Source organism: Mirounga angustirostris, unplaced genomic scaffold (genome assembly GCF_029215605.1).
Source record: "Mirounga angustirostris isolate CCGP_5_RB_7025 unplaced genomic scaffold, mMirAng1.0.hap1 SCAF_12, whole genome shotgun sequence".
NCBI classification, from domain to species: Eukaryota; Metazoa; Chordata; class Mammalia; order Carnivora; family Phocidae; genus Mirounga; species Mirounga angustirostris.
In genome coordinates this window covers 106,770,090-106,782,972 of record NW_026991720.1, presented here as the reverse complement: position 1 = coordinate 106,782,972, position 12,883 = coordinate 106,770,090, and the positions used below count along the sequence as shown (strand labels likewise).

Sequence of the window (12,883 nt, the reverse complement as noted above, 5' to 3'; positions counted from 1 at the left end):
GTTAAGATTTGCATGTTGCACTGCATAGAACTTATATGTCAATAAAAGCTAAACATAAAGAAAAAAATCCCCAAACTGAAGTTTATAAAAAGAAATATTCCTGGTTTAGAACATAATTATTTAAGAAAAGTGGCACTGTGTAGGGGGTCCCTAAGTCTGCCACCCCCATTTAGTGAGCTGTTAAGAAAATGTACAGGACTCGGCATATGGTCATACCCACAGCTATGACTTATTACAGTGAAAGGACACAATGCAAAATCCACAAAGGGAAAAGGCACAGGGGGCACAGTGTCCACGGGAAACCAAGCACAAGCTTCTAACAGTCCTTTCCCTATGGAGTCACAAAGGATGGGTTCAATCCCTCCATGTTGTGACAACTGAAACAACTGTGACAAAAGTGAAATGCTATCAAACAAGGAAGCTCCTGAAGAGACTCAGCGTTCAGGGTATTTGTTGGGGGCTGGTCATGGAGGCATCCTCAGCCTAGCAGTACATATTAAGATTCTGGACTTCCAGAAGGAAAAGAACTCAATACATGATCACAGTAGCATCTGTGATTAGCATAAACTACATTGTTTTTACACAGTTTAAACACAGTGAAACAATTCCACAGTATCTGTGTGGTAAGGATAGATGTTTTTTATTGGACTTACTTCTTGGCATTTCTATTTTTTTCCTATTTAAAATTTTTTTCTGTGTTAGAGATAAAATCCCTGCCATCCCCATTCATTCTTTCTTTATATTTTGGAATAATTCAAACTTAAAAGAAAAGGTTTAAGAAAAATATGAAGAACTCCCATAAACTCCTCCACCAGATTTACCAATTATTAACATATTTGCTTTACTTTTTCTTTTGCCATATCATTGGTGTGATTGTTGTTGTTATTAGAATAAGCTGCAGATATCACGCCTGTACACAAAAAAGAGATAACACAGGGGGTCTGAAAGTGCTATCTTTAGAAAGGTCTTGCTTGGAAGGTTTGCCCTTGGCTGGTGTCTGGGGACCTGGATTTCCTAAATGCTACAAAATTGTACTCAGATATGAAATATTTGAAAAGAATTACATACCACGTTGCAGGATGCAAATACTAGGTACTGCAAAGATTTAAATGAGTCCCATGTTCTTACCAGTTGTATTGAACACCTGGTTTTATCAGGGCAGTGTCCTCTTCCCCATGTCTTGTGGTAACAAGATCCCTCTTTCCCATGGAGGACCTATTCACATGGTTCCAGTAGAGCGGACCATGCCTTCCACAAACCCCTCTCCCGCATGACCATTTCCAATAAACTGACTAGGGCTTGATGATTTCAGCCTCTACACCTCTGGCCACAGAAACTGGCTCAGAGTTATGCACTTAATCCAAAGTGAGACAATTAGGTAAGACATTAAGAAAAACTTCTACTGATTAGACTGGGAAGATGAGAATCCTAGTTGCCTATGGCCCTCTTACTCACCATGTGAAGAGAACCAGGAGAAGACTAAGGCCATGCAAAAATAAGCAGAGCCAAGTGGAGCCTGGGTGGCTCAGTCGACTGAACATCCGATTCTTGATTTCAGCTGAGGTTATGATCTCAGGGTTGTGAGATCAAGCCCCGAGTAGGGCTCCATGCTGGGCATGGAGACTGCTTCAGATTCTCTCTTTCCCTTTCCCTCTGCCCCTCCCCACCCTCTATCTCTCTCATAAATAAATAAATAAGCAAGCAAGCAAGCAGAGCCAAAAGAGATAGTGTCCAAACAATATAATCCAACTTTACCTGAACCTACCGTACCTCTTGAATTCTCAATGACAAAACTAATACCTTCCTTTTGTTCTTCTTTTTCTTTGGCAAGTAAATTAGGTTTTTGCCTCTTCTAACCAACAGTCTTAACTAATATAAAATTAAAATCCCAATGGGATACTGTTAGAAGAAAATTATTCTAAAAATTAATAAAAACAGTACACAAAATAATAGATTACAAAGTAGATGACACTAAAAATGACCACATTATATTTATGCAACTTAGCTTATGATGGAGGAAACATCATAAATTAATGAAGGATAAAAAAAATACTGGGAAAATCAGTTATTTAAAAAAATAAAATAGAGCCTCATCTCATGTTCCCCAAAATTAATTGCCCAAAGTAGTCCAAATGAAGGAAAAAGACGTCAATACATACCTAGATTTTTTTCCAGCCACTGATGTCCTTCAATTAGTTGGTCAATTAAGGCAAAATAATGTGGAGCAGCTTCATCAGGCATAACCCAGCCACCTGTCACAATTTCAAACTGACCATTCTGTAGCAAACTAGAGAGAAAATAAATATAGGAGTTTACAATAACATATACAAGAAAAGTTCAAATAAAAGATTTAAAATAGCATAAACATCAGGGACAGCCCTTAAGCAAGTATAAACATTACTTACATGAGTTACTAAAAAAGTTTTTTAAACCAGGGAATAAATTTCAACTTTGGGGCCCTGGTGATAAAACATCCTTAGTGAAGCGTGTGTATGTGACCCTTCCTTCCTAGGCAAAGCCTCTGCAGGTCACTTTGGAAGTTCCTTTTCATAAGGTTATAATCTCCCAGACAACTTCAAAGATCCTGATGTCAGGAGACACATCTGATTTATTTCTGAATCTTACAAAGCACCTAGCAAGGTGCTTTACTTGCAGTATGTCCTGAATGTTTACTGGAGGGCTGTCGTTTTAAGCATGATATTTGTTTCAATATACCTATATTGAATATCAATATTCATTTTAGTCCTTCTGACAATGGTAAGTTAATCATGCAAACTACACAAAAGTAATAATAATAAAGGTAAAGCCAGTAAATAACATATGCCTCTGGGAATACAGAAAACATCATAAAGCACTTTGCTCCAGATTCAGTTAAAATGTGTCTATATAGTTTATTTTACATTACTGAGTGAAAAGCTCTAACATTACCATTATCTGTCCATTGGGTACTCCTTTGCCATAATGCCATACAAGGTAACTAGATTCCCCACCCCTGGAACAACTGAATTGTTACAAGAAGATCCCTTCCTCCAAAAAAAAAAAACAAAATCGCAGACTATTAAAAATTTGAAGAAGTACCTGAGGAAGTATAGAGGTCAAGAATTTAAGCAAACACCTTAAATGCCATAGACTTGTCAGTCTGCAGTAAGATGGCTTGAGAAATTGTGTAGAATTCCAGAAAGAAAAGCAGCTTTAATAAGGATACACATCACCGGATACCTACCCTGAACAGCCGAATACCAAGCCAAATTTTGTTAAAGCAGCCCAGAGGCATAGAAGATAAACGTTTTCCTACAAAGCCTATAACAGAATCCACTACATTAACACAACATCTGATTTATTCAAACATGTGCATAACCATACAACCAGTGAGAGAGTGGATAATGGACACAAATTTTAAAAATGAATGAATAATTCCTTGTATAAAATTTTTAAATGTTAATTTAATCCTGTATTGCCATGGGAATCACCAACTAACATAATTTCACATGGACACTATGATGGCTCATTATAGTGCCTAAAAAAACCCAAATGTCCAGTCAAACCTTAGATTCTCAGAGGCCCAAATCAAGAACTTAACAATATACAAACTGGGAATCTCCAAAAACAAAACAAAACAAAAAACCCACATTTCTTTAAGAACACAACTAAATCCAAGGCTATTTTATCCTATTCTTACTGTCAAACTGCTTCCAGTCAGTTCTCTTTCTTATCTTTCTGGTGATTGCCAGATTTAGCCACACTCTGGAGGCCTTGGCCCAGACCCAGCTCTTAAGTCTTATGACCAGTACGTGGAAGCCTGAGACGTCAGGACAGATCTGGGATTTAAACTCTGGCCATCAATATAGAAACGTGGCTCCTTATCTCAGCACTCCAGTAAAGAGATCTTTTGGAAAATTTCAGAAATAAATTGGTCAAAACAAAGTCTTTGCTGCTTCTGAACAGTTAATAGAAATTACAGATTAAGAAGTCTAAAAATTAAAATTTAAAAAAAAAAAAACACTCCAATGATGGAATTTCTCATCTCAGTTTTATTTTGCTACATGATCCCTATCCCCAGGCATGAATGGACTCCAAGAAACAGCTAAGTGAGCAAAGAATCATACCTACTATATACATTAACTAATTTCCCCAGGTCCATTTGTAAACAATCTATCCCTTCCTCCTCCCCATGATGCCCCAGATGTCTGTGATCAGTATTGAGTTCTTATTCGAATGCAATGCTTATCTTAAAGACTGACTTGTCAATTTGGGGAAGGCATGAAAAGCCTCCCATGCATTAAAATGTTTTCCACGATCTTTTTTACCTACTTATTTTCTTCTCTCCTATTTTTCCCAAACTGATTGGTCCCAGGTGTCCTCATGTCTCAGCCCAAATAAAACCTGCCCAGAGAAATCTCCCTGAGCACCCAACCTAAATCAGTTCTCCCACCATACTACCACACTCTCACACGACAGCATTTATCACCAACCAGAATTACCTTGTTCCGTTTCCATGTATGTCTCCTCCCTCTCCCTCCTCAACCCCACCCGCCATGAGAGCAGAATGTAAGCTCCCAGAGAGCAGGGACTAGCACCTGCTGTTTTTTTTTTTATTTTTTTTATTTATTTATTTGAGAGAGAGAATGAGATAGAGAGAGCATGAGAGGGAGGAGGGTCAGAGGGAGAAGCAGACTCCCTGCCGAGCAGGGAGCCTGATGTGGGACTCGATCCCAGACTCCAGGATCATGACCTGAGCCGAAGGCAGTCGCTCAACTGACTGAGCCACCCAGGCGCCCTAGCACCTGCTGTTTTGCTCACTTATCCACACCCAGCACTGAGAAGTGTGTGTGGCATGTAAGGGGCACTCTGACAGTTGTGAGATAAATGATGAATGACTGAACGAGACTCTCGGCTCAAAGTCAGTATTGACAGAAAGTTTTAGATTAGATGAAGCTCACAGACATATGCAAAATAAACTGGACAGAAAGGGGCCAGGTGGAAAGGGGTCTGAACAATCTGGGTGTGAGGTGGTACGACCCAGAATATGAAAGTGGTGGGGCCCCCGGGTGGCTCAGTCAGATGAGTGTCCGTCTTCGGCTCAGGTCATGACCTCAGGGTCCTGGGATCAAGCACCGTGTCGGGCTCCCTGCTCATAGGGGAGTCTGCTTCTCCCTCTGCCCCTCTCCCATTGCTCCTGCTTGCTTGCTTGCTCTCTCTCTCTCAGAGAAATAAATAAAATCTTTTTAAAAAATATGAAAGTGGTAGGAAATATGGAAGAGGAAGGAGAGAAAGGAGGTGTCTCATGAAAACTCATCCATGGGAATTGGGCAATGACTGGCAATAGAACAAAGGACGAAAGCACGTATGTCTTGGGTGTTAATTCCTGGTGTCTAACGGCACCGTAGTGTGACACACACAGTGGAGGTGAGAAGGGAGGTCACTTTGGGATCATAAATATAAATTTGGATAAGGCTGTCCGATAGGATGGTGAGACACCCCAAAGGAGCTAACCGAAGATGAAAAGTTCAAGAAAAGAGGCTGATAGAAAAATTAAGCTTGGAGGGACTAAAACAAAGAGGAAACAGAGAAGCTAGGAGGTGAGGAGAAAACAATCAAAAGGAGAGTCAAGGACCAAGCAGAAGGAAAATATAAAAGGAAATAGAGGCAATAAGAAATGTGAAAGATAAAAAGAATAAATCTGTGCAAACAGCCTGAAACATTCTAGAAAACAGTAATGAGGTGCAACCTACGCTCCCACTTGGTAAAAGGCATTTTTACAGTTAAAAAGCTACCATGTAATTGCGACTTACTCAGAAAAGGACACATTGGTGGACCAGAATATAAAGCTGAGAAATAAATTTTTTAAATATTTATATGATTAAAATAGCAAATTACATTACTGGAAAAGAATGGGATATAGTTTTATTTATAAAAGCTTCACTCAGAGGGATTTAAAACAAACTTGTAAGAAAGCCAAGTTATTATGTCATATAAGCCAAAAGACTGATACTTTGAAAGAGCATGCTCATATAGGTTTTTAAGAAAAACTATATGAATAGGTCACAACAGGCATGAATGTCACAGTCGCAGGCCAGAAAGGACACAGGTTTTAGCTTTTCGTAGGATAGTGTCTCTAACCAAGCAGAAGAAAAACCAAACGGAAAAAAAAAACAAAAAAAAAAAACATGATATGAAGTACGAAGCAATATAACAATGACTAGACACCTGGCCAAACAATCAGGTTGGTGAGTACTCCTATTCCACTGAACTGCCTGGTTTTCCTAGTCTATACATAAGAATGGTGAAAACCAGATGATAAACTGGAAGACTCCTAGAGGCAGGAAGGTGTGGTCTTATATTAAATATTCACTGCGTTAGGCAAAAACACTCCCCAAAACCAAAACCAAACCAAACCAGAAACCCACACACAGCAGTTGCAGAAGAGAGAAGGGCACAAAATTCCCATGTATATGCCTGTATTCTAGAATATATGCAGTTAAGTATCTCATGAATGACAGAAAAACAAAAAAGGTCCAAAGAAACACGAGGAAAACATTAACCTGATGATTGAGAAACACAGCAATGATCTTCATCATTTAGTAACAAGTACAAAAAGTAGAACTGCCAGTCTACAGAAACACCACCTCAGGAAAGACTTAGAAAAATATTTATAAGCAATAATAGAAAGGCTATGGTAGCCTACAAAAAGGTGGCTTTTTTATTTATATATATATTATTTATATATAATATATAAAATAAATATATATTAAATATATATTATATATTAAGTATATATTATTTATATATTTATAAATTGCCACTGTTAGCAACATGATGAAAATAAAATTAAGACAGACCGCAACTGTATATTTGAGACTTTGATTTTTTTTTTTTTTTAAATCAAGCAATGGGAAGTACCTACAGCTACAGAAAAAGTCACTTAGAATACAGGTGCTTCCAATGTCCATGCACTTAGTGCTCAACAAGCAAAACTGAGCTATTTCTCTGGCCCAGAGGAATACAAAATCGAAAAAGACATGCCCACTCCATCGGATCTATTCATCGTTTCTGCCAAGAGACTGGCTTCTGGCAAAATTTTTGCATGTACACTTTTCCTCGTATTTCCTAATAAACATGAGATCTAGAAACAAAAGTGAAAAGACAGGGAAAGGGAGGGAAAGAGAAGAATATAGACATACAGAAAATAGGAAACCAGGCATTAACTTCAACATTAACAACACTCCTGTTTCACTTTTTCAAATGGCTGACTTGTAACCACTGGTAACAGCATTACACATTTCTGTTTCTACTATTTCATTGCCTAGGAATTTGGTATAATAAGCTTAACAAAATAACCGATCAAAATTAGGCTTAGCATATCTGTCACAGCTCAATTTGCCTAAGATGCAGAATTTACACTTAAGAATGTCCTTGCTGACCACACGAAGCTGCAAATCATTTTCTCTGAGTGTCACTTTTTCCCCTCTGTAGACTCATCACACATTTGGAACTTGGTCACACATAGAAAGATAGACTCAAAGAGCTTTTTTCCCTAATGCGGAAATGGTTACAGATAACTTAGTAGTAAAAAATGCATCATTTAGCCAGCTTCAAAGAACCACAAATTAATTTCACATGAGAAAACAAATTGAATTTGTAATCACACATCTGGGGAAATATGAAATAATATAAGATGATGTACAGGAATTCATTCTTAAATAAAAATTTAGTTACGTGGAAAATTCAAAAGATGGAGGCTCCCAACAAATCAATTAATAGCCTAAAAACATTTGCTTATCATGTGCCTGATTCATACGCCTTTCATGGGAAGTACCTAATATATGAGAACAAAAATAAAACCTGTTTTAAGACCCCTCATAGAATACTAATTGGGGATATTCATCGTATACTTCTGAATATTGTTGACGCCTGTCTTTAAAACTATAGTACACGAGGGGGCGCCTGGGTGGCACAGCTGGCTGAGCATCTGACTTGGGTTTCAGCTCAGGTCATGATCTCAGGGTGGCGAGATCGAGACCCAGGTCAGGCTCGGATCTCAGTGCAGAGTCTACTACAGATTCTCTCTCTCTCCCCCTTCTTCTGCCCCTCCCCCTGCTCACACATTCTCTCTTTCTAAAATAAATTATATAAAGATTTAGAACGTGAGGGACAGATGGCAAATGTGTTCTCTCATCATTCCTTCCTCACTTCATTCCAGCCACACTCCTTTCATTTCACTGTCCACGCGCTCTCTGCCTGGCATCTCTTCCCTCCCAACACCTGCCTCACCGGCTCTTGTGGATCCACCTGGAGCCTTTCCTAGCCACCACATCTCGTCTAAAGCTCAGCCACCTATACAGTTATCTGTCATAAAGCCCAAAACTTTCCTTTTATAACATTTATCACAAAACTTAATTACACACTATATGTTTACTGTCTTTCTCCCTCCATAGACTGTAAGCTCCGTGAGGGCAGGAGTCACACCTAGTTTCCTCACCATTTAACACTCAGGGTTCCTATTAAAAAGGATACCAATAACTCAAAAGACAAGTGAACAAAGAATATGCAGCATATATTTCAGAAATGATGGCCTCCCAAAAATGAAAAGAAATTTAGCCTCACTCATAAGGAAATGCAAATTAAAACTTCAAGATGTCACTTTTATTTATCATATTGGAAAGATCAAAAAGTTGTGTAACATACTATGAGGTCAAAGATGTATGGAAATCGGTATTGTTACACATTTCTGGCAGTAACTATCAAATTGTAAAATGCATATACACTTTTATACATGTTCATTCAAATTAAGTCAAAAAATAAAGTATAAAAATAAACAGAAGCATTATACACACTAAATATAAAGATACATTCCATGCATTCACAAAAGACCAGAAATAAAACTACATGGTCACCCACTGGGAAGAGTCAAAAAATAGATTTTTATACTGTCTTTAAAAAGAAGGGCTCTTCTTTCCTGAAAGGTTCTCCAAGATATATTAAGATTGAAAAGCATGGTACAATATCCATTAGGATGGAAATTAGATTAAAAAAAAAAAAACAGCAAATAGGTGTCAAGGATGCAGAGCTATTGAACATTGTGGGTGGCAATGTAAAGGGGTACAGTTGCTGTGGAAAACATGAGGGGTCCTGCAAAAATTCAAACATAGAATTACTACATATCCAGCAATTCCACTTCTGGATATACACACAAAAGAATTAAAAGCTGGGACTTGAACAGATATTTGAACACCTATGTTCACAGCAGTATTATTCACAATAGCCAAAAGATAGAAACAACCCAAATGTCCAATGATGGATGAATGGATAAGTAAAATGTGGTATATTCATGCAATAAAATATCATTATTCAGCCTTAAAAAAGGAAGGGAATTCTGATACATGCTTCAGCATGGATGAACCCTGAAGACTTTGTGCTAAGTGAAATCAAAGTGAGACACATATTATTCCATTCATATGAGGTACCTAAAGTAGTCAAACTTACAGAAACAGAAAGTAGAATGGTGATGCCAGAGGCAGGACGGGGAAGGTGAGTGGCAAGTTATTGTGTTACACGTACGGTTACAGTTTGAGATCATGAAAAAGTTCTAGAGACAGATGATAGTTATGACTGCACAGCAATGTGAATGTACTTAATGCAATCAAATGGTACAAATAAAATCAGTAAGATGCTAAGTTTTACGTTATGAATATTTTACAATAAAAAAAGACTCATTCAGAAAAAGATCAGCACAATGTGCGTGCCATGCTATCATTTGCATAATAAACATGTATTTGCACACAGGTATATGTACATAGGTTTTCCTGTATATCTATAATAGAGTTCACAGCAGCTGCATTCTGTGGGAAGAACTAGATGGCAAAGAGACAAGAGTGGTTCATCTCTTACCTTTCACTGTGTACCCTTTATACACTTGGGACTTACATTAACACATTAATTAAATGAAAAATTTTTTCTAAACTATAAATATTATACCGATTTCTCCTAAACATTGAAAACTAACATAGCTATAGCATAAAATAATCATGAAATGTTATTTAAGAATATTTCCAATATTAGATGGCTCAATTAATCTTTTTTTTTTTAAGATTTTATTGATGTGAGCAAGAGAGAGAGAAGGGGGGTAGAGAGCATGAGCGGGGGAAGAGGGAGAGGGAGAGGGAGAAGCAGACTCCCCACTGAGCAGGAAGCCTGACACGGGCCCAGGACCCTGGGATCATGACCCGAGGCGAAGGCAGATGCTTAACTGACTGAGCCACCCAAGGACCCCCATTTCTGTTAAGTTTTAATAAGAGGATATTCTTTATGCAAACTGGTGCAGTTTGCATAACAGTATGGAGTATCCTCAAAAAGTTAAAAATAGGACTACCCTACAACCCAGCACTGCACTAGGCATTTACCCAAAGGATACAAAAATACTAATTCAAAGGGATACATGTACCCCAAAGTTTACAGCACTATTATCAACAACAGCCAAATTATGGAAAGACCCTAAATGTCCATTGACTAATGGATAAAGCCGTCATATATATATGTATATATATACATAATGGAATATTAGCCATAAAAAAGAATGAAATCTGTCTCAAATAAATAAATAAAATCTTTAAAAAAAAAAGAAAAAAGAAAACAAAAAAAAAGAGGATCGTCTTTAAATATTTCACTGTATAGTGAATATTACTTCACTCTATCATTTTCCAAAACAAATTAATAAAATGCTCATTCATAATGAATCAAAATATATATGAGATTAAAGAATAAAATTCAAAAATTTATTCACTATCTTGCTATAAATGCATAAGGGGTTATGGTAGGCACAGTTTTTGACCAACTTCTTTTACTTAATACTATACCAGTGCACACCTTTCCATGTTAATAAACAGACCTATCATCATGTTTATGGCTGTACTGTATTTAAAGGGCTTTTGAGATATCAACACACAATACACGTGTGTTTGGTTTGATCAGTTTTGACAAGTGTTTATACCCCTATAATCACCACCAAAAACAAGATATGGACTATTTCCATTAACTCAGAGAGTTCCTTCATGCCCCTTTCCAATTATCTCCCACCTCAATTGCTCCAAAAAGAAAGACATTCTTACTTCATTTCTATCATAATAGATAGGTTTAGCTACTCTTAGACTTCATCAAGTAAAATTACACAATATTTATTATTCTGTCAGGCTTTTTTTGCTTAACACGTTTATTAGATTCATCCATCTTACCATGTATTTCAGTAATTCATTCTTTTTCACTGCTGAGCAGTAATTCCACTGCACGAATATGCCTTTTTTCATCTATTATCTTGCTGATGGACATTTGAACTGTTTCCAGTGTGAAATCACCATGAAAATGTCTAAACAAGTCTTTTTGTGAGCATGTTTTTATTTCTCTTAGGTAAATTCCTAGCAGGGGGCTCCTAGGTCTCATTATGTATGTGTTACTTTGGAAAACTTTGGTGGCTTTTCAGAAAGCAATTGTCCCATTTTATATCCCCACTAGCAATATGAGAGTTCCAGTTGCTGCACATTCTTGTCAACTCTTGGTGTTGTCAGGCTTTTTGATTGTAGCTATTCTAAAGGGTTTGGGATAGAATCTTGTAGTAGTTATAATCTGCATCTCCTTGATGACCAGACATTAACCAGCCCGAGCACACACACCTTCCTCCTCACTGCTGAAGCCTCATAAACTTCTTCTGGGTGTTTGAACATGCCAAGCTCTTGCTAATAATCCCTGGCCCATAATCACAATTCTGCTCTCATAACCTGGAATTCCTTCCCCACCCCCTACGTAACTGGCTAATTATAACCCCTTTCAGGTTTCAGCCTGAATACCACCTGCTTCAGGAAGCCTCCCAAGACACCCTTCTTGCTTCCATAGAAGCAAACACTTTATTGTGATACTAAGTTTTTTTCCCTTATTTTATTATTTTATTTATTTTTATTTTTTATTTTATTATGTTATGTTAATCACCAAAATTACATCATTAGTTTTTGATGTAGTGTTCCATGATTCATTGTTTGCATGTAACACCCGGTGCTCCATTTAGTACGTGCCCTCTTTAATACCCATCACCAGGCTAACACATCCCCCCACCCCCCTCCCCTCTAGAACCCTCAGTTTGTTTCTCAGAGTCCATAGTCTCTCATGGTTCATCTCCCCCTACGGTTTCCCCCCTTCATTTTTCCCTTCCTGCTTTTTTTTTTTTTTTTAAACATACAATGTATTATTTGTTAGAGGTACAGCTCTGTGATTCAACAGTCTTACACAATTCACAGCACTCACCATAGCACATACATCCCCAATGTCTATCACCCAGCCACTCCATCCCTCCCACCCCCCACTACTCCAGCAACCCTCAGTTTGTTTCCTGAGATTAAGAATTCCTCATATCAGTGAGATCATATAATTATCTTTCTCTGATTGACTTATTTCGCTTAGCATAATACCCTCCAGTTCCATCCACGTCATTGCGAATGGCAAGATCTCATTCCTTTTGATGGCTGCATAATATTCTATTGTATATATATACACCACTTCTTTATCCATTCATCTGTCGATGGACATCTTGGCTCTTGCCACAGTTTGGCTATTGTGGACACTGCTGCTATAAACACTGGGGTGCACGTACCCCTTTGGATCCCTACATTCGTATCTTTGGGGTAAATACCCAACAGTGCAATTGCTGGGTCATAAGGCAGCTCTATTTTCAACTTTTTGAGGAACCTCCATACTGTTTTCCAGAGTGGCTGCACCAGCTTGCATTCCCACCAACAGTGTAGGAGGGTTCCCCTTTCTCCGCATCCCTGCCAACATCTGTCATTTCCTGACTTGTTAATTTTAGCCATTCTGACTGGTGTGAGGTGGTATCTCATTGAGG

General features: G+C 37.9%; 1 protein-coding gene across 6 annotated transcripts in view; it reads right to left on the bottom strand.

Annotated features, from left to right (window-relative positions):
- Positions 1-12,883, bottom strand: part of LOC135362140 (alpha-mannosidase 2-like) — a 141,028-nt gene that overhangs the window by 99,976 nt on the left and 28,169 nt on the right. For all 6 annotated transcript variants that reach the window (XM_064575577.1, XM_064575578.1, XM_064575576.1 and 3 more), the window contains exon 5: positions 2,160-2,287. In XM_064575577.1, coding sequence (XP_064431647.1) covers positions 2,160-2,287 — 128 coding nt within the window. The remainder of the gene's footprint in view (positions 1-2,159; positions 2,288-12,883) is intronic.